This window comes from Sminthopsis crassicaudata, chromosome 1, assembly GCF_048593235.1.
Source record: "Sminthopsis crassicaudata isolate SCR6 chromosome 1, ASM4859323v1, whole genome shotgun sequence".
NCBI lineage: Eukaryota > Metazoa > Chordata > Mammalia > Dasyuromorphia > Dasyuridae > Sminthopsis > Sminthopsis crassicaudata.
The window spans coordinates 262263173-262290514 of NC_133617.1; the positions used below are offsets into that span (position 1 = coordinate 262263173).

General features: G+C 35.8%; 1 protein-coding gene across 1 annotated transcript; it reads right to left on the reverse strand.

Annotated features, from left to right (window-relative positions):
• Positions 1-26998, reverse strand: LOC141553892 (short-chain dehydrogenase/reductase family 16C member 6-like). Its single transcript, XM_074285348.1, has 7 exons — positions 26889-26998; positions 23418-23764; positions 9961-10092; positions 8694-8793; positions 6448-6592; positions 2667-2792; positions 1-371 (listed from the first exon to the last, which is right to left on the reverse strand). The coding sequence occupies exons 2-7, from the start codon at positions 23736-23738 to the stop codon at positions 212-214; spliced, it is 984 nt and encodes a 327-aa protein (XP_074141449.1). The 5' UTR covers positions 23739-23764; positions 26889-26998; the 3' UTR covers positions 1-211.
• Positions 26999-27342: the final 344 nt, after the last annotated feature.

Below are 27342 nucleotides of genomic sequence, written 5' to 3' on the forward strand. Positions count from 1 at the left end.
TGAAAATAATTAAAACTTTTTATTTTACTTTTTAGGATTTAACATCATTCACCAAGATAATGGAAGTAGTAGTTATATAGTTAGTCTATAGCATGGGAAGTAATAAGACATATAATGAAATTCTGAATACCTACAGAAATGAACATAGAAACTTCTGGGAATAAAGTAGGCACCTTCGAAATTGCCAATAGCTCTCTGGCAGAGTTGTTCTTCATTGTTTGTTGTGTTCCTTTTCCTGTTGCATTTGAGTTATTGGTGAATCATTGCTACAGTTTGAATTTTTTATCTCTTTTCTACCTTGGAATGTGTCCATAGAATTGAAAACTCCAAGGAAATCACCGAGGGCCAGACTCATTTTTGCAGATATCATTCTAAAGAAAACAAAGAAATAATATTGTTTACAACAGCAATTAAAAGTTCCCTACTATTCTTGTGAGAAAAATCTATTAAATCTATTTACTATTAACCATAGTTGTTACCTAGAATCTGGATCATAATAAAATTATAGATCTGGAACTTGAATGGATCTCGGAGGCCATTTTACATATGAATAAATTGAGATTTAGGGAGGGCCAATGAATTACTCAGTCTTACATAGATGAAGTCGGATCCTCTGATTGCAGAGAGAGTGTGCTTTTTCACCAAATTCAACCACTTGGCAAATCTTACAAAATATGCTTATATGGGGCCATTATGTGCCACCATAGTGCACAAAGTGCCAGACCTGGAGTAAGGAAGATTTATCTTCCTGAGTTCAAATCTGACTCAGACACTTAATAGCTTTGTGACTTGGAGCAAGTCATTTAAGCCTTTTTTCTCAGTTTGCTCATCTTTCAAATGAGCTCAAGAAGAAAATGGCAAACTATTCCAATATTTGCCAAGAAAAACCCAAATGGAGTAGTGAAGAGTTGGACATGACAGTCCATAGGCTATGCCTATGAGATTTAAATTCTAACAGGTCTTATTGACCTTTTCAGTTTTTCACATTAAGCCTTTTGTACAGCCTTATTGATAGACAATTAATGCACACTGAGGACCAGCCTATCTAGTCTGAGAGGGACCCATCATCAAAGCAGAGGCCATCAGGGTATGAATTGTTATCTCCATGGAAACTCATTATATCCCCTACTAAGATATTGAAGAGGAGTAGATACACTGATAAAATCACAGATTCTTGAAGGAAGGGCCTAGGAACTGTTTTTTCATTAGGGATGACTATAAAAGAATATATTTACATGACGAAAGGAAAGTTAATAGGGACATGTAGAGAAAGGAAATTGCAATTAAAAAAATCTTGGACTTAGTTCTAGGAGATATGGGTTTGAGACCAGGTACCAATACTGACAAACTATGTGATTATAGACAAAAGATATTTAGCCACATTGAATTTAATTTCCCCACCTGTAAAATGGGTATAAAAATATTGTGAGACTTTTTAACTTAGACTTATTATGAGGAAAGAGTTTTGAAAACTAGCCTAAAATACCATGTAAATATGTAAACTTGATTATTTCTCATGGGCAAAAAAGTAAGGCAGACAGATGGCACAACAGAGTGAAAGGGTTGGAATTGGAAAGATTTGAGTTTCTATCTTGCATTAGATGTTTACCAAATGTTTGACTCTGGGGAAATGAATTACCCTGTCAGTTTCCTCAGTTGTAAAATGTAGGTTCTTGAGGGATTCGAAGAGTCTTTAAGTCCCAAATCTATGATCCTATGAAATCACTTATGCCACAAAAATAATTAGACAGAATTGTAATTGTAAGTTTATCATCAACTATCTTTTATAGTTTTTCAGCAAAATATTCAGGGTTTTTGTCCTTAAATATTCCTATTATAACTTTACTTCAGTTGAATTACCTAAATAATTCAATGAAAATAAAGATTTTTAAAAGATGACATTTTATATTTAATTCACTCTAGATGAGTTTACTTGATCATAAGAAAGCACATGAGAAAAATAGAGCAACAACTCTAAATAAAAACAATAGTTAATAAATATCTATATTTATTCATCATTTTCTGTCATAAAGTGCTTTTCATATGTCACATCATTTAATTCTCAAAAGTTTCTTTGTAAGAAAGGAAGCACTGTTATTATTGCCACTTTATTGATGAGAAAACTAAGTTATAGAGCTAACTCCTGGTGGAAGTGGGGTTGAAATCTACATTGTTTTGCTTTCTAATTCCAGTGCTCTTTCCATTGTCTCATTGTTTCATAAATGTATTATAAATTTTTATTACATTGTAAAATGTATTCATTTAATAGTTTTCTCCATCAAATAGAAAACTACTTTCTAAGTAATATTTAAAGGAATTTGATTTTATTGGTGTGAATTCTTTCCCTCTGTGCTGTATAGGACACATTTTCATGAGTTGCTATAGCCAAAACAAAACAACCCAAACCCAGACCCCCAAATCCTAGTCATCTAGTGGCCAGCTTTCTGATGACAAACTTTTTTCTGTGTTTAATCAGGCTTATCCACATTTTGGACCTAACAGACTTTGGAATTGGCTGGTATAGTTTTTGAAAACTCAAGGTCCTGTTCATATCAGCACAAGCCTTTGGAGCAGGACTTAAGTAGAAGACTTCCTAGGTAAAAAATATTAGTTATTTTGTGGACAAGTAACCAGGGATAGAGAAAGTTTAAAAAATGCACACTTACTGTTTCAACACCAATGCAATGTATGTAATTTTGGGGGTTATCAGATAAACCTGCTCCTCCAGGATAGCTTTTATGATTTTATTGACTATGTATTCGGGCTCCAGAATAGGCAATAAAGTTGGATACCTGCAAAACAGCACAAAACAACACAAAACTTTTAAAAAGACCATAACCATTTTCTCGATGATTATCAGACTCATTGGTTATTTTAGACATGCTAATAACATGTACTGCTTTAAATAGTCATGAACATTAAAAGAAGTGGAAAATAGAAATCAACTTCCTTCTTTACCTCCACCAGTGTTGGGTTCATTTTCATGTCTCATTTTCATATAACACATTTCCTGACTTGGCTTTATGGTTTCTGATTATGAAGATGTTGAGGTCAATGGGAGAAACATTTCCCTGTTGATTGTGTTACATTTTCTTGTTTGCCCAGCAAACAGCCTCAATAAATAATCCTTTCCGAAAGCATAAAAGTAATGTTCAAGAGAGAAAGGTCTCTCTGGGGACCCATGTGAAGCATGACTTCATTTTAGATAGTGCATTCACAAAGCACTGGGAGTACTAAGAAGAACTAAGATGATAATGAAATGAGTTCAATCAATTCAGGAGAACTTGAACCCTGGTGAGAATGTAAATAAAGTGCCACAAAAATACCAAAGCAGTCTCTTCCTTATGTTTCTTTATTACTTGTCTCCTTCTACTCTGATTATCTTTCAATTACTTGCTATTATCTCAGCATCTATCACTAATTTTCTATCATGTCATCATATTTCAAGTATCCTGGTTTCCTTAAAATAAGCATTTCTTATGTTGATACAGATTGAAGTTCTTCTATGGCTTGACTTTGCCATCTTCATGCATTATTGTGCAAATGAGGAGAGAGAGACAGAGACAAAGAGAGACAGGAAGACAGACATGCACACACAAAGACAGACACACAGAGACACAGAGAGACACATACAGAGACAGAGAAAGACAGAGAGGGACAGAGGAGAGGAGGGAGGGTGGAAGAAGGGAAAGAGAGAGACAGAGAGAAAGACACACAGAGGGAGACAGACAGAAAGAGAGAGACAGAAACACACAGAGATGGAGAGAGACAGAGAGGGACAGAAAGAGAGGGACAGAGAAAGACAAAGACAGAGAGAGAGAGAGAGAGAGAGAGAGAGAGAGAGAGAGAGAGAGAGAGAGAGAGAGAGAGACAGACAGAGAGAGAGAGACAGAGAGAGAGAGAGAAGGAGGGAGGGAGGGAAAAAAAAGGAGGGGAAAAAGAGATTATGTGTCTCTACAGAGAGAGATGAACCCTGAAAATTTAATAAGGTTGGTTCTTAGACAGTAGAAATCAAGCATGTCATTTCTTGAAGTCTCTCAGCTTGAAATATATCTTTTAAAACCAAAATTGAAAAATGTATTACTTAAACTAAATAAACTCTGGACAAGTGAGAAACTTAATGAAAGATCTTGTTCCCATGTACATTTCTTGCTTCTCTGGGTCTGCTTCTTCTTTCCAGAAATTCTTTTTCAAACACATTTAACTGTGTGTGTGTGTGTGTGTGTGTGTGTGTGTGTGTGTATTCCTAAATTCAAAGAAGGGATCATTCCTCCTTTCATTCCATGTCTTTATTTCTTTGTAGGCTGCCCTCCTTACTTGCTGAACTTTCTCTATTATGTCCCAGATACTGCTTGATCCTGGAAGTTTGAACACACCCCTGAAATTTTCACACTGGATTTACCAATTACCTCTGTAACTTTTCCCTAGGATTGACTAATTCTTCCTAGAACTTTCATTTCAAAAGTGGCTAGCCTTGTTATCATGTTTCTTTAGGCTATGCCCCTGATTCTTAGACTTTCTCTACTATGCTCCTGTTCCTCTTCATTCTTTCTTTCTCTCCCCAATTTGAGCCTTAACAGTTTTTATATGTTGAATTCCCTCCCCCCCTTAAAATCAAAATCCCTGAAGGCAGGAATTTTTTTTCCTGTTTTTATATAGATTTCCAATGCTCAAAATAGTGCCTGGCACTTAGTGCTTAATAAATACATTTCTCTTGACTTGTAAAAAGCTTCAACCCCACCCCAACCCACAATTTTATATAAATATAGTTGTTATAATTTTGTCTTCTCCTCACTGGTTGAGGAGATGGAGCAAAAAACAGCAGAATCAAAGAATATCTTGAGTATGAAAGGCTTCACCTTAGAAGCCAATTAGTCTAACTTGTGCCTGACAAAATATTTCCTTTAAAAAAACAAATCAATTGCTTCTTGTTGAATTCTTCCAGTGATGAAAACTCAACATCTCCCAAGACAGTCCATTATACTTTTGGAAATCTCTAATTACTAAGAAATCTTTCTAACAGAAGTCAAAATGCATCCATCTTCATCCTCTTCTAGTTGTTTTTGTTCTACCCTATCTGTTCAAGCAGCACAAGCCTGATCCTACTTCCAAGTACTTTCATGTGCTTCAAGTACTTGAAGAGGATGATGATGTCTGCCTCCTTAAATCTTCTCTTCTCAAGGCTAAACATTTCCAGGTTTTTTCCATTTATTCTTGTGTGATATGACCATTTTGATGGTCCCTATCTGGCTACTCTCAAATTTTATCTATCACCTTTTGAAAATATTGCACCTAGAATTGAATATATCATTCCATATGTAGTTTGACTAGGACAAAAGAAACTTCAGTGGCTTCCTGTTGCTTGTAGGGTCAAATGCAAACTTTTCTCTTTTGCTTTTGTAGTCCTTCACATATTGGCTCCAAACTATCTTTCTGGCCTTGGAGTGAGAGAAATGATTATTAATAACCAATGATTAAGGGAGATCCAGAATTCCCCTTTCTTTCTAAAGTCCTCATTTAATGTCCATTTCTGATGGATACTGATGATAATGAAATGAAATACTTTATTATGTCTGAGATATTCCCAGTATGATTTCAATATGACTTCTTCCATATGAGCCTCTTTCCCCCATCATTCCTATCCCCAGACAGTGTAGAAAAGCTGTAATACATTTATAGTCTAAGGCTACTTCTCCCAGTACCAGTCCCTGAAATATGGGATTCACAGAGCAACTTACACTTATTATCACATTATCTGTTATTCCCTTTATGCTTTCAGAGATAAATTTCTGCTGCTCAACATTATTAAAAACTATTGCTTTTAATGCCCCCAAATTTAAATGTTCTATTTGGAATTTTAGATTCCAGGTAATGTCTAAGTATAACATTCAGGACACATTTTTTAAAAAGTCACCAGATTATTAGCATAATATGAATGGGAATTTCTTAACCTTCCACCTCTATTTATTAATATTGCCTCACTGATACCTATACTTAAGTCCTACTCTGATGGGTCATTGTGTCACTCCTAAGGTAGCTGAGCCTGGTAAAATGCATCTACAGAAGGTTGGCTAATAGATGGCATTTTTTTCCAGTTGTAATTCATGAAGGATAAGATATGGGATAGTTGGAATGATAAGAATGCCCATTCTGATAAAATTATGGATACCTGAAGCATTAAAAGAGTCTAGATAATTATTTTTCATCAAGCATCCTAGAGTGGAAGGAACCTTAAAGGTCATTTGGTTCAATCTTTTTTATTTCGAAGATGAAGAAACGTGTCTATAGAGGTGCTTGCTCAGGGTTACTCAGCTAATTACGAAGACTAGGGACTCTAATTCAGGCTATCTATTCACCCAGTTCTCTTTAAAATGCACCAGCTTGCCTTAGTTTTGGTAGTATCTGGAATATGTAAAGACTCTTACGAAAATAAAATCATTTTCTTACTTGGTTAAACAGCCACTAAACATTCCAGTTTTGATGAAATATGGGCAGACAATAGTGGTTTTAATTCCATGTTTCTTTAAGTGTCTCAATTCAAAGTAAATGGATTCTGCAAATCCAAATGATGCAAATTTACTTGCTGAATAATCTGAAATATAGAAGAGATGGCAATAATATTATTTATAGAATTTAAAAATTATTTCCTAGAAGCTTTTTTTTTTTTAACTTAAAGATTATCTTAAGGAGTAGATCTTCTTTAGGTGTATTACATAACAATGGAATGAAGTATCACAGAATTACAGAGTTGGGAGGAACCTCAAAGATCCTCTCCTACAAGCCATACAAGTATGCCTCCCTCCTCTACAATAACCCCAACAAGTGGCTTTCCAATTTCTTCTTGAAGATTTCCTGGAATTTGAAATCCACTATCTCCAGAAGTATTCTTATTTCAATTTCAGATATTTCTAACTGTTTGAAAGTTTCTTTTGTATCAAACTGAAAGCTGCTTCTAAGCAACTTTCACCCATTCCTCCTAGTTCTGTCTTCTGAAGCCAAGAAGAATCTAAGAATTTCTTAATAAGATGTTTCATAGCCATCTTAAATTCAGCACGCCCTAAACTGGGGCATGTTTCTCTTTAAGCCCTCCCCTTTTTCTAACTTTCCTGTTATTGTCAAAAGTACTACCACTCTCCCAATCATCCAGGCACATAATTTACGCATCATTCTTTATTTTCACTTTTTTTCCTCTTTGCTCCTATTCTCACATCTAATTCATTGCCAAATTCTGTCAATTGTGTCTTCATAATGTGTCATGTATGCCTCCTTTTTTCCTTCTAATACTACCCCAGCTCTAGTCCAGTCTTAATTATTTCATCATAGCACTATCTGAAACAGCCTTCTCTTTGGTCTCCCTAATCCCACTCCAATCATTCAGCTACCAAAATGGTCTTCCAAGAGAATAAGTCCTATTCAATAACTCCCTATTGCCTCCAAAATCTCTCTATCTCTGTCTCTTTCTCTGTCTCTCTGTCTGTTTATCTCTCATTTCCACAGTTATGCACAAAGATGAAATAGTCAAGCCATAGAAAGACCTATTAATACTAATACTACTTGATCCAGGTCTTTATCATTTCATTACAGGACTCTTTTCAAAAGCTTTCTCTTTGGTCTCTTTGCCTAGTCTCTCCCCACTACTCCAATCATTCAGCTACCAAATTGATCTTCTAAGAGCATGAGTCTGATTACATAACTCTCCTATTCAATAACTCCCTATTCCTTCCAGAATAAAATATGAATCTCTTTCTTTTTCTCTCTTAGTATATCTCTCTGTCTGTGTCTGTCTATCTCTCTCATTTGATGTCTCCCTCTCCTTCTCCCCTCACTTTCTCTTTTACTATCTTTCCTCTGTCTTTCTGTTTCTGTCTCTTTCTCTGTTTCTGTGTCTGTGTCTGAATCTCTATATCTGTGTCTGTGTCTGTCTGTCTGTCTCTCTTGAAATCTCTCATAACCTGGTCTTTTCTACTTTTCAATTTTTTTTTTTATATTTACTTCTCCAGTCCTATCTCCTATTCCTTCCCCATAATGTAGTCTACAGATTTGCAATTCAGTGACACTGGCCTCTTGCTGCTTCTCAAACAAGATACTCTTGACTTCAGACATTTTCAATGACTGTCCCCTGTCTAGAATTCTCTCATGTCTATTTCCTGGTTTCCCTAGTTTCCTTCAAATCCCAGGTAAAATCTTTCTACAAGAAACCTTTTCCTATTATCTTTAATGTTAGTGCCTTCTCTCTGTTCATTATCTCCAATTTGAACTGGCAACCTTGTTTGCACCTGTTCTGAACCTTCTTCCCTAATTCATATCACACTGTTTCTTACCTTCTGTTCTCTCTGAAAAGTACCTCTAATCCATATTGGAATAAAATACACTTTCAAATTTATTTATTTGTCCTTATCCCTCTAGAAACTTCCAATATGAGGGTCATATTAAAAGCTAAATAACCAAACCTTTTCTTTTTTTTTTTTTTTAATAAAAAGAAACTTTTTTTTTAAATAAAAGCAAGCGTGTAAGTTTAATCTTTTCTTTTTAAGCAATCCCATGTTAACAAAACAGAAGATGGAGAAGGCTTAATCTATATTAAATGAAAACTAATTAAAATTCATTAAAGAGATTTTCTCATAAATTTAGTCAGGACCCAAACTACAGGGTCCATTTCATCCTGGATCAAGTCAAAAATATAAAATATTTACCTGCTAGTCCATTCATGCCAACTAGTCCAGCTGCACTTGAAATACAGACCAGGTGACCATGATTATTAGTTATCATGCTAGGAAGGAAGGCTCTGTAAGCCTAAGAGACATAAATAGACAATCCCGACATTTTATAAATATTTCATTGATATTATTGAATTCCTATTATGTGCTAAGTTCTATGCTAGGTACCATGGCAGACTCTAAGAAATGTAAGTTGTAGACCCTTCCCTCAAAAAACTTTCAGTTTAGTCAAATGTTTATTAAATAAGTGCAATAATAATAATAATAAATGAATTTTTTTACTAATTGAATCAATGGAACATTTTAAGTTTGTATTTTTAGAAAGTGACTTAATTTTCTAATGTGCTAACGCATATCTTTTCATTTGGACTTCAGATATTCTTATGACATTTAATTCTACTCCTGGGCTCCTCAAATCTGACCAAAAACACCATGAAAATAGCTATGTAGGCAAAATGAAGGAAAGCACACTTGAGGAAGGTAACTTTCAGGGGGAAAAATGACTTGGCCATTTGTCAAATGATTTGGAATAGTTGCGTTCAAAATATTTTTAGCTATTTTAAAGCAGTTTATTCATTCTTTCATTTAAAATTGTGGTGTATTTTTTCATTTTGCAAATAGAGTATTTATTCTTTGTTTTCATTATTTCTATTCCGTACAAAAGAGTATTATGTGTATAATTTACACATAATTTATATGTTCATTATATATGCACGTATATATACATTATCTCTTTTGTGCTGTCACTAACTTACTCCTAGCATCTATTTCCTTATCATTTAATAAAATCTCTGAGATATTTTCTTTCTTTCATACAATGGCTTTTATAAATATACATATATATATGTATATATATATATATATATATATATAAATATATATATACACATACATATATAGTTGGTTTTTTTTTTTTTTTTTTTTTTTTTTTTTTTTTTTTTTGCCAGGGAATTTCTAGCTAGTCTAAGAAAATTTATAACTTAATTACAGGGATTTGGGAAAGGAGATCATGTTTGGGACTAGACCAGAAGAGCTTTGAATTGGGAAGATGAAATAAAGTCTTTAGGAGTCAGATTAAATTGAATAAGGATGTGGCCAAACCAGATCACTAGTAACTAACTAGTCTGTCAATCTAACTAACTGTAATCTTATTAGATTTTTCATGAATTGATATAAATAGATATTTGGAGAAATGCATTTAACTATACAAAATTTACACTTAAAAAGGAAATATGAAATTTACCCAGACATGAGAAAAGAAGTTTACGAGAAAAGATTTTTCCACATGTTCATCTGAGGTCTCAAGGAATCGTTTTCCTACTACAATTCCAGCATTGTTGATGAGGATGGTAACATCACCAACTTCTTTTTTAACCTGAATAGGAGAAAATTTCCAAATAATTTATATAAACTGTGGCCTTTGAATTTTGTTGTTCCAAGATTTTATCATCTTGCTACACAGTTTCCATAATTTCAGGATCAGCATGCAGAATTCATGATCTTTCTCCCCCAAGACAACCTTCTCCTAAGTTCCCTGATATACCACCCGGCTATGAGGCATCTCTTCAACTCCAATTGTAAGGCAAAGGTCCTAAGGCTGAGTTACCCCTAGAATCAAGGTAATTAGTGGGTCTAGTATGCTCTTAAAGAGATAGCTCACAAATTCCCAGTAATCTACTTACCTTTTCTAGGTAACCAGCAGACATTCATGGCAAAGGAGTTAACTCATCTGATGTGAGATCAATAGGAATCAAAGAATCCCAATGTAAATCTAGGACACATTCTCTTCCAACTTGAATACAGCATCAGTTGGAAGAGAGAATTCACCTATAGTATATTATCTAGGCTGTCATAGATTTTGTGACTAGAATCTGTCTCTCTTTTGGACTTTTCCATTATTATGCCTCTGAACCAGATACCTTCTTTTCTACCTTCTCCCCACTTCCAGTTTCCTTTTGTCAGGTTCTGTATTTCTTTTTTGTACATCTATCTCAAATACTTAGCACAGAACATGTGGCATAGTAGGTGTTTAATAAATGTTTATTGACTGACTGACTTCATCAATTTCATGGAAGAAAATGAATTAATCAGGAGTCTCCTAATCAATTCTCCCTTCCCCTAGTGCACCTATTTTTTTTGGCAATATTACAAATCTTCCAGTCCAAATCCTTACTCTTCCTACCCCATATGTCTAAACAATTGATAAGGTTTGCTGTGTCTATCCATAGTTGTTCTACCACATATTATTTCTTTTCTCTATTTGTATTGCTGCCATCTTAGTTCAGGTACACCCAGACTGCTGAAATAACTTATTTTTTTAATTCATAATTTTATTTCTAAATCTTAACATAGTGTACCCTTCATGGATATACACCAAATAATAAGATTGAGTTGAATTAAATTGAATTGAATACCTATAATAAGATTGAATTGAATTAAATTGAATTGAATACTTATAGTAGCGCTTCTTAATTTATCTGCTTGCCTCAAGCCCCTTGTTTACTTCAATCTGTTCTCCATAGAGCTGCCAAAGTGATTTATATTAATGCAGATCAGAGTCAATCCTACTTGCCTAGTAAATAAATTCAAAATCTCTATCGTCTCTAGGATATAATATGAATTCTCCTTTCAACCTTTTAAAACTCTTCATACTATGGCCCCAATCTCTCTTTCCAACTTCAAGATACATTATTCATCTTCTTTTACTCCTAGGCTCACCTGAATTGGCATCCTTTTTCCTCAAACATGATACTCCATATCTTATTTTGTTGTTTTCAAGTCATTTTTGATTATGTCTAACTCCTTGTGACCCCATTTGGGTTTTTTTTTTGTTTTTTTTTTTGGCAAAGATACTAGAATGATTTGCCATGGTCTTCTCCAGCTCATTTTAGAAATGAAGAAATGGAGACAAACAGGGTTAAATGACTTGTCTTGAGTCACACAGAAAGTAGTATTGAAAGGGGTTAAAGATTCCTTTCTAATTCCCAGCCCCATGAATCCCAATGGGATATCCGGGCTTTCCTAGTCCCCACTGGATCTGAACTAACTTGGGCTGTCCCAGCCCCCACTCTAATGATCTGCTTAGGTTTTCCCAACCCCCCACCTCCAGCACAAACAGTTCCTTACCTAAAAACCCATTGAATTCTATTCAATTCTAATCCTGGCTGAAACCAGCCAGGAGCCTGGGACTCCACCCACCTTCAAGATTGCCAAAAGCCCCCATTATAAAAAGGGGAACCCTGGAGCCCACTCTTCAGAGGAGCCCCAAACATGACATCCTTACACTGGCCATGTCATGGTTCCTGTCTGCCCGGTGGCAGCTCTGGCCCTGGTGTCTTTCTACCTTTACCCTTACTTCCAAACCCCAAATAAACCTCTTATTAATCTAGGTTTTCAGGTCTGTAAATTCCTGCACAGGGAACTCTGCGCCACTACTAGACCTCATTTAACTCTGTATCCTTGAGCCGAATCCAAAGGGGTTGCAGGGGAGCTCTATTTGATTCCTTGTACCCAGAACCTGCCACTAGACCTCAATTAACCCTAATTTCATCTAGGTACCCCTTACCTAACTCTCATCAGTGTTTAAGGCTGGATTTGAAAGCACATCCTCCTGAATACAGGGCCAGTGCTCTATCCACTGTGCCACAGCTACCCCGGGGCAGGGATTATTTTTATTGTATTTTTAAAAAAAATTCTAAGTACTTAGCACAGTTTTTGAAAGATAATGAGAGCTTAATAAATTCTTATTGATTGATTTATTCCCTCCAACTGCTAGTGTCCTAGCTTCCTAAATATATTTTATTTTATAATTTTTCTATATACATTTATTTTGTGTGTATACATGTATTTCTTAGCTTCCTCAAAAGAAAGCAGGTATTAAGGGTTTTTTTTGTTTTGTTTGTTTTTTGTTTTTGGTCTTTGTATCTCTTGATACAAAGTATTAATGTTGATTGGTTTGTTTGTTTTTTTGGAATTTGTATCATTAGCCCATAATATCAATGTCTGGTATAGATGTTCATTAACGAGTTCAATTAGAAAATGAAGATCCCAATGTCTATTTAAGATGCAACAGTTTAATAATTCGTAATTATACCTTTAGGAGAAATTATATTATGTATTAAGATAAACTACTCCTTATATATTAGTTTAAAAAGCTAGGGGGTCACAGTGGATAGATCACCAGGACTGGAGTCAGGAAGTCTAATTTTCCTAAGTTTAAATGTGATTTTGGCAGTGTTTGACCCTGGGCAAGTCATTTAACCCTGTTTGCCTCAGTTCCCTCATCTATAAAATGACCTGGAGAAGAAAATGGCAAATCACTCCAGTATCTTTGCCAAGAAAATCCCAAAGGGGGTCATGAAAAGTTGTACATGACTGAAAAATGACTGAAAAACAAGGAAATCTGGGTTTAAATGCTGACTCTGATGATCTAATGATTGCTTTTGTCAGGCCACTTATCTTCTCGATGTCCTAGAAATTCTTGAATTAAAAATTGCAGGGCATGGACAGATCTGCATAAAGTCATTTTCTCACTGGGATTCCCTATACCAGTGAAATAGTCATTGGTCTAATATAAACAAAACACACATGCACACGCACACACACATCAAACCAATATTATATGACTAAATTATTAGTAAATCAAATGAAAATAACCTACTTCTGTTTTCTTAGAAAATGAATTAACAAGACAATTATTCTCTCATAAAATAATACATCCAACATTTGTTCATATGACTGTGCGTTTCTTCATATGACTATAAATTGCTTTGATTTACTTTGAAAACTGCCTATTCATATCCTTTGATCATTTCTCAATTGGAGAATGAATAATATTCTTATAGATTTGACAGTTCTTTATATATTTGAGATATGAGCCCTTTTTCTGAGAAATTGTCTATAAAACTCTGCTCCCTCCCCATTTTCTGCTTTTCTTCTGGTCTTGGCTACATTTATTTTATTTGTACAAACCTTTTTAAATTTAATGTAACAGCTATATACATCATATGTATATATACACATATATAATATATGTAATTATTTTATATCTAATTTTGTTATCTCTTGTTTATTCATAAATTGATCACCTATCCAAACTATTAGTGTTCATCACTAAGGCTCTTAGAGGTATTGCTAAAGGCCATAGGCAGATCGACAATCCTTTGTATCTATCAGGAACTCTGTCATTATGTGACACTGATCATCTGCCTCTTTTGGTCTTAGATTATAGGATTATTGCTTTTTTTTTTAGGTTTTATTGCTTTTTTAGGTCAATCTGCTTTTAAGCTATTAGAATGTGAGAGCAGGAAGGAACTCTGGAGGTCATCCAGTCTTAGGGTTATTATCTTGGGGTCAATGAATTTTCATTTTTTAAAAAATATTTTGGTGACTACTTCAATTTAATAGGTTTTCATTGTACTCCTATATATTTTATTTTATGCATTTTAAAACCATTATCTGAGGAGCCCATAATCTTCATCAGCCTGCTAAAAAAAAGATTAAAAAACATTACCAAACTATCTGCTGATATTTTCCCATAGTAAATCTTACCTAATATGTAGGGAAATATAGCTATAACTTGTGACTCAGAGGGAAAATGAAATGAAAAGAACCAGCTTGTTTTATGAGATATCATAGGGCTGTCAGAAGCATTTTTCCAGCTGCCTGTCAAGAAAGAAAATCTAGGATTTAAGAGTAATATAGTTGTGTGGGGTTATATAGCCCTGTTAGGATTACGTGAGAACTCAGGTTGTCTGGACAGTGACAAGGTGAGAACTTAGGTTGACTTGACAGTTCTCTGGCTCAGACCTTTGTTTTGGGCCTTTAAAGGGAGTTTACACCTTAGGAATTCTAGGAGGAGCAAGCTCATTCATTGGTTGAAGTGGGTCTTCCCAGAAGCCCTTGCATTATTCCACGCCCATTCTCTGGGAGGATAAAAAGAGGCAACATTGAGCTTGGAGAGCAGTCTGGATTGGGGAAGGACAAGAGCTGAAGGAGATTCAGAGCCAGGATTCAGGAAGAAGAAGAGGCTGGCTGGAGGCTCCAGAAGCCTCCCAAGAAATCTGCTCATAGAGGAAAAGATTATACAGAAAAGAAACCTCTTCCCAGAGAAGGATTACAACTGAGAGACGATCAGAACATTACAATTGGCATCGACAACGTGGGACAAGGACTTTTATCCTGACAAGGACTTATTCTGAGCCCTTCAGAGGAGCTAGACTGGACCATAGCATAGCCCAGATATAAAAATTGCCATACTGATTTACAATTGTCATTATGGATAAAAATACCTTATTTGGGAAGTAACTTTGGACTAGATGACATCTAAATTTCCCTTCCGATCCTAATGACTTATGACTGTGTTGCCCTATAAATGTTAAGAGTTGTTTGTTGTTCTTCATTCTCGAAGAGGACCAAAATGACATCACTACTATGTCAGACCACCAATATGAGCTTGGAATGCTTAGCCACAGGTCAGACATAAATAATCTCTGTGAACATTTGAGGTAATTTCTCTAATTCTGTCCATCTCAAGGTCTCAAGAACTTTAGAATCAATTATATGAAATAGGAGATGCTGCCACAGGACCACCCAGCATGGCATACCCTCATCAGAGAAGGTACTGTACTCTATGAACAAATCATATTTGAATTAGCCCAAAAGAAATATTAAAAGTTAGAAATACAGGGCAGCTAGATGGTGCAATGGATATAGCACCAGCCCCAAAGTCAGGAGGACTTGAGTTTGAGTTCAAATTTGACTCCAAACACTTAAGACTTCCTAGCTGCATGACCCTGGGCAAGTCATTTAACCCCAACTGCCTCAGGGGAAAAAAAAAAAAAAAGTTAGATTTAGTTGAGAATGAAAGCAAACCTAATTATGCTAACTCTGAGATTTGGTTGACTGCAAAGTTTCTTTACTGTAGTTTAATAAGAGACCAGAAGTTTCTTCAGGATTATGTATAATCCATAAATTTGCACGTGTACCCATTAAGAATACCACTTTTTACTATTTAGCAGCTTCTGATTATTAATTATGGTTATTTTAGGCAGCTAGCTGATTGCCCAATAGAGTACTGGGCCTGGAGTCAGGAGGATTGAGTTCAGGTCTAGCCTCAGATACTTACTAGTTGTGTGACCTTGGGCAACTCTGTTTGCCTCACTTTCCTCATCTATAAAATGAGAAGAAAATTACAAACTATTCCAGTATCTTTGCCAAGAAAACCCCAAATGGAGTCATAAAGAGTTGGACATGACTGAAAATAATTGAATAATAAATGATTATTATTATTGATGATGGGTTTTGGACTAGACTTGTGATTTGATCAGTAAGGGAAACTCTCAATGAGGCAGTTGCTTCCAGTGTAGGTTAATATATGTCCTGGAGTTTTTGATCTCAGATTTGCCTGGAGCCTTAAAAAATTGAGTGATTTACAAATGTCCACATAGTCTGAATGTGTCAAAAGCAGAATTTGAACCCAAGCCTTCCTTCTGCTAGGCCCAGCTAACTAACTCTTATACACTCTGATTATTGTATTGTTATTATTATTGTTGTGATGTCAGTGATTTTCTGTAACTGAGATGTCTTTGGTTTCCAAGTTTATTTTGATTTGAAGGGACTTGACATAAGGAAGAAAAATAGTGGATAAATATGACAAATATTTTGATTTTGGAAGGATAGTAGGTTGTCCATCAAAGGTTTACCTGGAGGTTGGAGGGCAAGAAGAAAAGACAGTAGGAGATATAGTGTTTGGTCCTGATATTGCAATTTTTTGTCATAAGTTTCTAAAATAGAGAGATTCCCATAAGATAGAAAAATGTGAGAGAATATATAGAAATTTTATTAAAAGGAAAAAGGAATACAATAAATTGTAGTTTGACAGAGTCAAAGAACCTGAGTTTGAATCTGATCATTACTACTTGTTATTTTTATGATCTTGGATAATTTATTTAATCTATATTGAATATCACTTTTCACTTCTATAAGATGTAAATAATGCCTATTAACTTTAGACTATCAAATATAACAGTGAGATGGAAAAGAATAATCATTTATGTAATACCTACTATGTACCAGGCACTATGTTAATCATGGTAAGCTAATATTTCACAAAAGATATAAGTGCTATTTATATTCCCATTTTTCAGTTAAATAAATGAGGCAAATAGAGGTTAAATACCCTGTTATGTTAGGGTAACATAGCCATTAAGTGTATGAAGCCAGATTTGAATGTAGGTCTTTCTTACTCCAGGCCTGGTGTTCTATCAACTACCTCTAAGTACTTTGTAATCATAAAACATTTTAGAAAATAAACTATTATACATAATCACATTAATTTGTTGCTCATTAGATTTGACAAATACTTATTTTATTGCTCAAACATAGAATATTCATCCTTCTAGGACTTTAAGTCATCTCTCACCCCCAGAATTTTGCTCTCTGACACTAAAAAAAATGTCTTCTCCTGGTCCCCTCCCCTAGTCCAAAATTACAATACAATGACTCTTGGCAGTGACCTGGGATACAGTGAATGACTTTTAATGTCTTTGTTGTCTAAGCTCTAAGCATTCTACAAAGCCAGTTTCAGCTGCTTTCATGGCCACTGCAACAACTTGTTCCTATGTACCCATTCCTTAAGGGAAAGTTTTCAATTGCTTCAGGTAGACACTACCCTAACTTATCAATAAGAGGCCTATTAGTTACATTCAACCTGGTTTAGCCCTTCTGCTGAGATGATTTTACCAGGTTGTAGCCACCTTGAGTTACAGGCCAGAATTGGGTGAAAGGTAAATATCAAAGTTGGATGAACAGCCTTGACAAAGGGCTCATCCAACTCTCACAGGAATACCCCAGCCTTAGGTAGTATGGACACAAAGAGACATCAGAAGGAGAAGCTTAATATTTTAGTCTGCATTATGAGAAGCAAAGTATAAGAAGATGATAGTCCTGCTATATGATACCCTTGTTAAACCATGTCTGCATTATGGTGTTTGGTTTTAGGTCCCACATTTTAGGAGAGGCCATGAACAGCTGAAGAGTGTTTTGGAGGAGGGAAACTATGGATGATACATTTCAAGTGAAGATCAGTTAAATAAACAAAGGATATTTAATTTAGAGAAGAGGAGTCCTATTCAGGAAGGACTATCAAATGAAAGGGAGATTAGAATTGTTATGTTTGGTTGTAAAGGACAGAAGTAGGAGTGCTAACTGTAAGCTAAAAAAAGAAAATGGATATAAAGAAGAACTTCACAACAATTAGAACTTCCCCAAAGTTCTTTGCCTTGAAAGAGTGGTCTTTCTTTCACCTGAGATATCCAAGTGACAGGGGTGTGAAACTGTGTTCCATTTTGATCCATAAAATTAACACTCTGAAATTCTGTTCCCATTGATTCCTGGCCTTCCAGACTCCATAGTCTGAGAAAGAGCATATCTCCCCAGACAAGTTAAATATCATTATTCAATTGGAAATCTTGGTCAAAAGCAATCCATTGATCTTTTGGGGGTGCCACTTCTTCAGGAAATTCCAGATTCTTGAAAAAAGATCTTGGTCTGATAATCAGCTCAAAGTGCCCCCAGCCCCCCTCTCTCCCCACCAAGATCTGCTCATAAAGTAGGTTTCTGTTCACTTGCTTCTTTGCAGAATGTCCAAAACAAGACTATGCCTTGTCCCTTGGCATAGCTGCCTGTCAGGACCCCTGCCCTCTGTGAAGACATTCTCTTCTCAGCGGAAAAAACCTTTTGTTATTTCTCTGTCACTGAGGAAGGCAGTCTCCTAACAAAGCTGACTTCTGCAGTGCCAATAAAACTTCCTTTTTGCCATTAATATTTCAGATTCATAAATTCTTCATGAAGGATCTGTACCGACTAAAAGAGATTCCCCAACTCTCTGACTGCCACTAGAACCCCTTACCAAGTAAATCCTGAATGACCATTTTGGGATATGCTGGAAGGATTTATTTTATTAATATAATATTATTATTTATTATTATTATTATTAGCAATGGGTTGGACAAGATGGCTGCTAAGGTCTCTTCTGACTAAGATTCTGAAATTCTGTGATTCTCTGAATTAGGAATTTATTTAACTTAAAACAGTATTTTTTAAATAAAGAAAAGAACCCTTTTTATAGTAATAAATTTGCCATGTCCCATTTTTCACTAAATTAAAAGGCAATGCCCATGACATTTCTTTCCCATGTCTTCCTAAAAACTCAAAAGGTGTGAAAAGAAGGTTTTCCCACCAAACTCTGAGACATTAAGGTTGTTACCATTTTTTTCTTCTTTGGATGTTTTAGCCCTAGGGTTCTCTATACCAGGTACAATCCTAGGTTCTGTTTGTGAGGTGCTTTTGCCTCTGTTAATCTGGGCTTATATATTCTTTTTTGTCCTTCTACAATTAGAGTGTATGTGTGAGCATAAAGAATGAGAATTAAGTAGATATTTTTCAGGGTGGGTCTGTTGCAAAAAAAAAAAAAAAAAAAAACAAAAAAAACAATGGAAAATATAATACATTCTTCATGAGATGGGGCCATAGGCAATTCACACTCCATAGGCTGACTACCCAATTGAGAGTCATTACACAATTTTAAAGGTATCTTTCATCTATTTGGGAGATAATTATTCATTATTTTAGTCTGCCAGTTTTCTGGTTTTTGGATGATATTCTTCTACTCAAGGGTATTCCCCAGGAATACAATTCAACCTAGCTTATCATTTACCTATAGTTTTGGCTGCCCATAGGGATGTTTTTGCTCTGGGCAACATTCAATTTCATTTCATTAGCTATATATAAACAGAGTAATTTTGGGGGGACTGCTTGAGGGGGGGAAAATGATGGGGGTGAACCCTGAAACTGTCCAAACTCGGCTCTGAAAAAGGCCCAAGGCGGGGAAATGAAACAGATCTTTTTTTGGGGGGGGTGTCAGGAAACTGGATCCCCTTCAGGGAGTTCCCAGACCCTGGGAAAAAGCCTTCAAAACTCCCATTTAAGTGATTTTTTTTTCACTTGAAGATCTCTGTCTGATGGTCCCTCTATTGATTAGCCCAGACAGCTCCCAGTCCCCAGGCCAACATTTTACCCATATAACCAGGAGCCTATTAACCCACCTTTGCCAAATTCCTGATCTGGAATTTTGCCCCCTAAGGAAGCTTCCTTCTTAGTGAACAATACAAATCCCTTCTGCCTCACAGATTTTCGGGTTTGTGAATTCTTTCCCATTGTACCTGCTCTGACCAGAGGGGGATTCCCCCAACCCAAAATCTCACACCTTTTCACTACCATAATTTTTCACCTCATCATTTTGATTCTCTGATCAGGAATCCACGAGAATATGGATGAGGTAAAGACTTTTTCTTGTTGTCTATTCTATAGCTAGGACATTCAAATACATGAAAAGATTTTAGTTTGCAATGCTCCAGCAGAATTCTCTCAGGAATACCTGAATGGGAAATCCTGCATTTTTCTGACAAAAGTCCCCCTTAATCAGGGGAGTATTTTTGTTATCTCTCCATCTCTAGAGACATTTAGAGAAGGATGAGGAGCTATATAGAATCAGGAAAAAACTAAGGCTTCTGGGCAAAATGGGACAGAACACCTCTGTTTCTAAGGATCCTTAGGCAAAAAAAATTCAGCTTGAAAGATCTCAAAACTGGAAAGCTTGAATTAAAACAGCATTGTTGGTTGCTGCTTAAATTTGTTGGAAGGAAATCAAACTCCCTTCTTCCAGCTCCTCTAGGGACAAGGGACCCTTTCTTTGCACCCCTATGCAGTCCCCCATCAGGAGGCTTCTCAACCCCTTTCAGAAACAGGGACCTTATGTCCGGCAATATCTCTCTTAACTCTATCTTAACTATATATATCTTAATTCTATCTCTCTTAACCTATGAGACTCCCAATCTTTTTTTCTCTTCTTCATGATGCTGATTTTACCCTCTGTCCCCTGAGAGAAGCAGCAGACTCTCAGGGAGAGACACTGAGAGCAGTTGCCTCTTTCAATGTCAAAATCTCTCCCAGGACTGAGGAGAAAACCTGGCCATTACTCTGAGGGACCCTGACACCGGAAAACCCCTAGTTTCTAAGTCAGTCACTTAGAACCCAGATTCCTTAATCCTATCTCACTCTAGAAAACCAACCCCCACTTTGGTTAACTACCAGTAATTAAACTTTCTATAGAGTTCTGCAGACGCTAACCAAATTTTCTATAGAGCTGAACTAAAGTTAAGTACCACTAATTAACTTTCAATAAAGCTGAATTAATGTTAAGTACCACTAATTAAACTTTTTATAACTTTCTATAGAGTTGAACTGAAGCCTATTCAAACCCAAACTTCCCTATTGTTTCAAAAGCCTCCAAGACCTGAATTCTGATCATAAAACCAAGTACTCTGGGTGTACCAACTTGCAAAACTCCTAATCTCATTTTGGGAGCTTTTGTGCCCTAAGAGGTTAGCTCTCTTAGTGATCTAAAAAATAAACTTTTCTTTTTCTTTGCCTCAGAATCGACTAAAAGTAAATTCTTTTTACCAGACTTGAGCCTTGCCTTTCACACCATTAGCCTGGATCTCCAACAACTGGAGCTGCTTAACATCTAGTACATGTATTATATTTTAATTGGGCATTGTTGGGCCAGCCATCAGCATCCTTAAAGCAGCCCACAGATCAGACCTGATGCATTTTTTGCAAAGGCCCCATTCCCAAACATCACCATTTCCACCCTGAATGACACCCCACTTTTAATCTGCTCCTGAGATTTGTTTCCTCTAGGTTTCAAGCTACGAACTTCTAACTACTCTTTTATCCTGAAGATCATGTCCCCACTCCACATCTCCTGGCCTGAGCTGCTGCAATCTTCAATTCTTGTACTTCCCCTCCTGGCCTGAACCCCCAGTGAACTTGGGAACAGCTCTATAACCCTTGTCAGCTTGAAGCAATCCCTGAAGATGAAATTTCATCCTGTTACCCCAAATGAATTTGGACCTAATGCTTGGACTGCTTGAGGGGGTAAATGATGGGGGTGAACCCTGAAAACTGTCCCAAACTCTCCTCTGAAAGAGGCCCAAGGGGGGAATGAAACAGATTTTTGGGGGCCAGGAAACTGGATCCCCTTCAGGGAGTTCCCAGACCCTGGGAAAAGCCTTCAAACTCTCAGTTAAGTGATTTTATTCAATGGAGATCTCTGTCTGATGGTCCTCTATTGATTAGCCCAGACGGCTCCCAGTCCCAGGCCAACATTTACCCATATAACCAGGAGCCTATTAACCCACCTTTGCCAAATTCCTGATCTGGAATTTTGCCCCCTAAGGAAGCTTCCTTCTTAGTGAACAATACAAATCCCTTCTGCCACACAGATTTCAGGTTTGTGAATTCTTTCCCATAGTACCTGCTCTGACCAGAGGGGATTCCCCACCCCAATTCTCATGCCTTTTCACTACCACTAACCTCATCATTTACACCTCATCAAAATAATTATAGAGAACAATTTAAAACCATATGCCAAGGATTATAAAACTGTGTATACCCTTTGACCCAGCAATACCACTACAAGATCCCAAAGAGATCAAAGAAAAGGGAAAAGGATCCATATATACAAAAAAAATTTATAACAGCTCTTTTTTGTGATTATAAAAAATTCAAAATTGAGAGAATGTCAATTGGAGAATAACTGAACAAACTGTGGTTTATGATTGTGATGGAATACTATTGTGCTATAAGAAATGACAAGCAGGCTGGTTTCAGAAAAACTTGGAAAGACTAATAATATAAACTGATGTGAAGTGACAAGTATCCAAAAAAACTTTGCATAAAACCCCAGCAATATTGTTACAATGATCAGTTGTGGAAGACTTAGATGCTCTGATCAGTACAATGAGCCAAGACAATTCTAAAAGGGCCATGATGAAAAATGGTATTGTGGAAAGAATGCTTTATTACATTGTTTGGAAAACTTATTCATTACTATACTATTTAAATCTAAATGGAGATTGCACTCAAAATGTCATCCTGATCAAGTATTACTCTAGGAATATTGGTGATGGCTAAGGTAATTTTAGGTTCCCCCGTATCTTGAATGCATCCGAAAATTTCAGGTAATTCATAAGTGACTCATATGTGACACCTCTGTCAGATAATTTGTGTGTGACTTGTATACTGAGATACTTGACAAGATTTTACATCATATAAACCTTCCAAAATCTGGGAGAGGAAGTCAACCCTTCTTTCTGGCTCTCTCCAAATAACCTAATAAATTCCTTTTTAGAAATATTTCAGATTTTTTGGATTGTTCTTTTGAACATTACACATTTCCAGAGAGAGATCTGGTGAATCCTGAGTACAGATTGAAGCAAACTTTTCTCAATTTCTTGTCATTTATTTATTTATTTTTAACATGGCTAATATGAAAATAAGTTTTGAATGATTTCACATGTGTAATCTATAGTATGTTTCTTGTTTTCTTAATGAGTTGAGGAGGAAAAGGAAGGAGGAGGAGATTTGGAACTCAAAGTTAAAAAAAAGAATGTTAAAAAAATATATATTTTTAAAAATTTATAAAAACCTCAGTAATGTCTAGGGAGCTGGAACAAATTTTCTCCAACCTGAAAAAAGCCTAGATGATTTTTGACAACATTTTCTCCTCTTTCCAAGCAATACAATTCTATGATCAGATATGGTGATTTAATGGGTAAGAGGTACAATAGGTCTTACCTGCTCTGCAACTTTGTAGATTTCCTGTCTTTTGCTGCAGTCACATGTGTAGCCATATACTCTTGCAGAATTATGTTCTTTAGCTAGCCTACATGTTTCAGCAAGATTTTCTTGATTAATGTCCCAGAGAACTACAATTGCTCCAAGTCGGACGAATTTTAAGGCCAATAACCTTCCTAGGCCACTTCCAGCTCCAGTTATTAGCACAATTTCACCAGAAACATTCTTTTTAGGTTTTGGAATGATATAGAAGATTAGAGATTCAACAAAGTAATAGAAAAATTTTCCCAAAAATATGACTATGTCTTTTAATTCTTCCATGTCAGTTGTTTGAAGAAAGGTGTTTCCTAATAATTAGAAAGGCAAAAGTCAGTATGCATTATTAGAGCAAAAGAAGTTACAAAATGGGCATATGAGATGAGTCAGTTTATTTTGATGATTAATTGGGTCAAGAAAACACAATTACTTAATATATTACTTCACAGGGTTTGTATGAGTTGCTCAAGATTAATTTTGCTTGTATTTTGAAATCACACAAATAGTAATAATAATTATATCTTAATTTACGTAGGACTTTAGGATTTAAAAAGTACTTCCATCTCTTTAATTCTCATAACAACTCTACGAGGTAGGCAGGGCAAGTATTATTCATCCATTTTATAAGTGAAAAATTAGAGACTCATAAAAATAGTCTAAAATGATGTGATTATCAGTAAGTAGCAGAACCCTAGAATATAGGCCTTTTCCCCTTTTAGTCCACTGCTTTTCCTATAGTGCTTGTGATGATTATATAAAAAAGGCATTCTTAACCTGGGGTCTAAAGAGCTTATGTGAATAGATTTCAGGAGGTCCTTGAGCTGGGTGGGAAAAATAGTTATCCCTTCCATATCATTACTTTCCCAAATGAGATATGTCAGTTTTGACATATCTCAGGTCAGTATAAGAAATTAAAGAAAAATTTTTTTTGGGGGGGAGGAGGGTATGGAATCTGCAGACAACACTAGAAGGCCAACAGAGAACACAGAGCCTATGACTAAAAACTCACATTTCACAATAAGTAAATGTTTACTGTAAATACTACATAAAAGAAAAAGAAAAAATTCAGATTGCTTCTTTGGTACATTCTCCCTATGGAGAATCAAAAAATTTTACATAAATTTTTCAGATTTTGGGTGATGTGGAAGGGATAACAATACCCTTTACATTTGAGACCTTTTCCTCTGATTGAATGACTCTTATCAGAACCTTTCTTTAAAGAAAGTGACCACTCTAATCATATCTAACTCCTTGATGTTTTCAGAACTTTCTCTACCATGCCTCTTTGTTGGGCACTTTTAGTATCTCTCCCACTTCCTTTTCAGCTTCCTTTTATTTATTGTCATCCCCTTTTAGGATATAAGCTCTTTCCCATTTTTCTACTTGTAATCGTATTGCCACCATCTAGCACAGTAACTGGAACATAATAAATCTTTAATAAGTACTTCTTGATTACTGACTGATTGATTGATACTACTTGAAAGATCTGAAAAAGACCTACCAAAGTTTCTCACACACTAGCCTTTTGTGGCATTGTCTTTATTTCTGACCTAGTTTGAAAGTATCACAATTAGTCATTCCTCTGGGTCAGACAACATATGAACATTTAACCTTCTTCCATGATCAACATAGAGAACACCAAATGAGGCAATACAGGAAAGTTCTACATACCTGTTGGCTACTAATATGGTGATCCACTGACCTCATGACAAGCATTACTACTTCAAGCTACTGAAGGTGCCAGTGACTCCAGAGGAAAAATGGCTTAGGGACATGTAAAAATGAATGTAATTTCCAAAAAATTTAGACTTAAAACTAGATAGTATCTAGAGTTCTAGGAGAATCTAGGTAGATGTCTCTTCCCTCTCCCTTTTAACTAGCTATGTCTTCACTTGGAACGGAGTTGTGATTCATGGGACTTTAAACTTCTGGAAGAAGAGATGGAAGCATATTGAGTTGAGATTTGGAAGGAAGAAAGAGTTATTTATTAAGTACCTTCTATGTGTCTGGCACTGTGATCAGCACTTTACAAGTTGTTTTTTATTTCATTCTCACAACAGCTCTGGGAGGTAGATGCTATTATTATCCCCATTTAACAGTTGAGGAACTGAGACAGAGATGAAGTCTTTTGCTCAGGGTTACATATCCAATAAGTGTGTGAGATCAGATTTGAATTTAGGCGTTTCTGACTTCAGGACAAGCACATTATCCTCTGTACCATCTAGCCTCCCTAGTCCAACACTTCCCTTTTTACAAATCAGGAAATTGAGGCCCAGGGAGAGTCTAACAGATTTGTCCAAAGTTACCCCAATAGTAAGTAGCAGAGCTAGGATTTGAACTCAGGAGCCATGATTACAAGTTCAGCAGGAAGGGTCAGCACGATTTGCATTGTGTGGAAGAAAGTTTGCTTTTAGGTGCACAATTTGGTATTTTGATGAAAAAAGAATAAGAACCTGAGATCCTTTGTATAAATACTTCATTGACTTTGATGAGATTAAATTAGTTTGAGTAAGTTTGAAATCCCACTGATATTACTTGAGTTAATGGAAAGAGCTACTTTAGCTACTGAAAGCATTCAAATTTAAAAGTTCTCAGGAAACCTCCTTTTGTAAACCTTCAATTAATACATATAAAAATTAATATGTAATAAATGTATTATATATATGCATATATATACATATATAAATATATATGTATAAATAATATTTTAATCCTGACAATGATATAGACACACTGAGTTTGCCAATAAAAAGTTGTGGATTTTTTTTGGAATAGAATGCTGCTTTACACTTAAGTGGCTTAATCTAAGTGGATTCTTGAGTCATGCTCAGATAGAAAAAGTGGACCTATTGGTCAATCAGGTAAGTACTGGGTAGTGTTCCAGGTTTAAGAACTGCTGTGAAGAATGAGTGACTATTTTCTTGCACTTTGTATTTGAGCAACAGGTATTTTTATATAATAGAAACAAATATTTTGTACTCATGCAAGCAGGAATATAAACTTTCTGGGGCAAACAGCATAGTGAAAGGAAGGGTATAGATCTGAAGAGTTAATTTTATTCCAACCACTCATAGGTCTAGGCATACTCTACATATACCTTTAATATGCATAAATATTGCATATAATAATCACCCTCCTATCCTCTATTATGTATATGAACTTTCTTTACCTACAATGAATATCATTACCTCCATCCTCCAGTTAAAAACAAACAAAAACAAATAAGTGGTGACAGAAAATAAGTTGTTCTGTAGAATGAATTAGCAAGCACTCTTTTCAATACACCAAAGTGCCCCAATACCCTGTTTTGGAAGCCACTCTTTGTCACATTTGAATTCCCAGTGACACATTCCAGTGAAAACTGCTCTTGAAGGTTCAAACCCAGGGCATTTCTCTCTTTCCCCATCCTGCCCTTGCCCAAAGCACCCATCTTACCAATAACTCTTTTTTGTGTGGTGCAGCAGTCACTCAGTGAAGTCCACGATTTTTGCAGCACAATCTCTGTTAACTGGTACCTCCTTAAAGATTTTTGGGCAGCTGTGAGCCTTCAGTGTAATGTGCTTGGGAGAACGATTTGTTTTAGCAGTGGGTTTCCCCTCCTCCTTTTTCTTCCATGTGACTACCTTATAAGGGAGTGGCCTTGATGTGGGAGTGACATTGAGTATCCAGATGTTACCTATGAATACATTCCTATTCAGCCAAATATGAAGGACTTCTTATCTGTTCTTGCTCCATTTTCTAAATGGATCCAGAGGGGGGGAAAGTATTAATTAAATATACATTCTTAAATTAAAGAACATTTTTAATCTCATAAATAAACAGAGCATTTATTAAGCACATAATTTGTGCCAAATACTATGCTAAACACAATATAAGCAAAAGAGACAGT

What these genes read in the sequence shown, in the direction of transcription:
- LOC141553892 (XM_074285348.1), bottom strand. Translation starts at nt 23,738, where the DNA reads ATGGAAGAATTAAAAGACATAGTCATATTTTTGGGAAAATTTTTCTAT. An exon ending in ACTTCTTTTCTCATGTCTGG is followed by an intron (nt 8,794 to 9,960) that starts GTAAATTTCATA and finishes TATGTCTCTTAG; the next exon opens with GCTTACAGAGCCTTCCTTCC. An exon ending in TGGCATGAATGGACTAGCAG is followed by an intron (nt 6,593 to 8,693) that starts GTAAATATTTTA and finishes TCTATATTTCAG; the next exon opens with ATTATTCAGCAAGTAAATTT.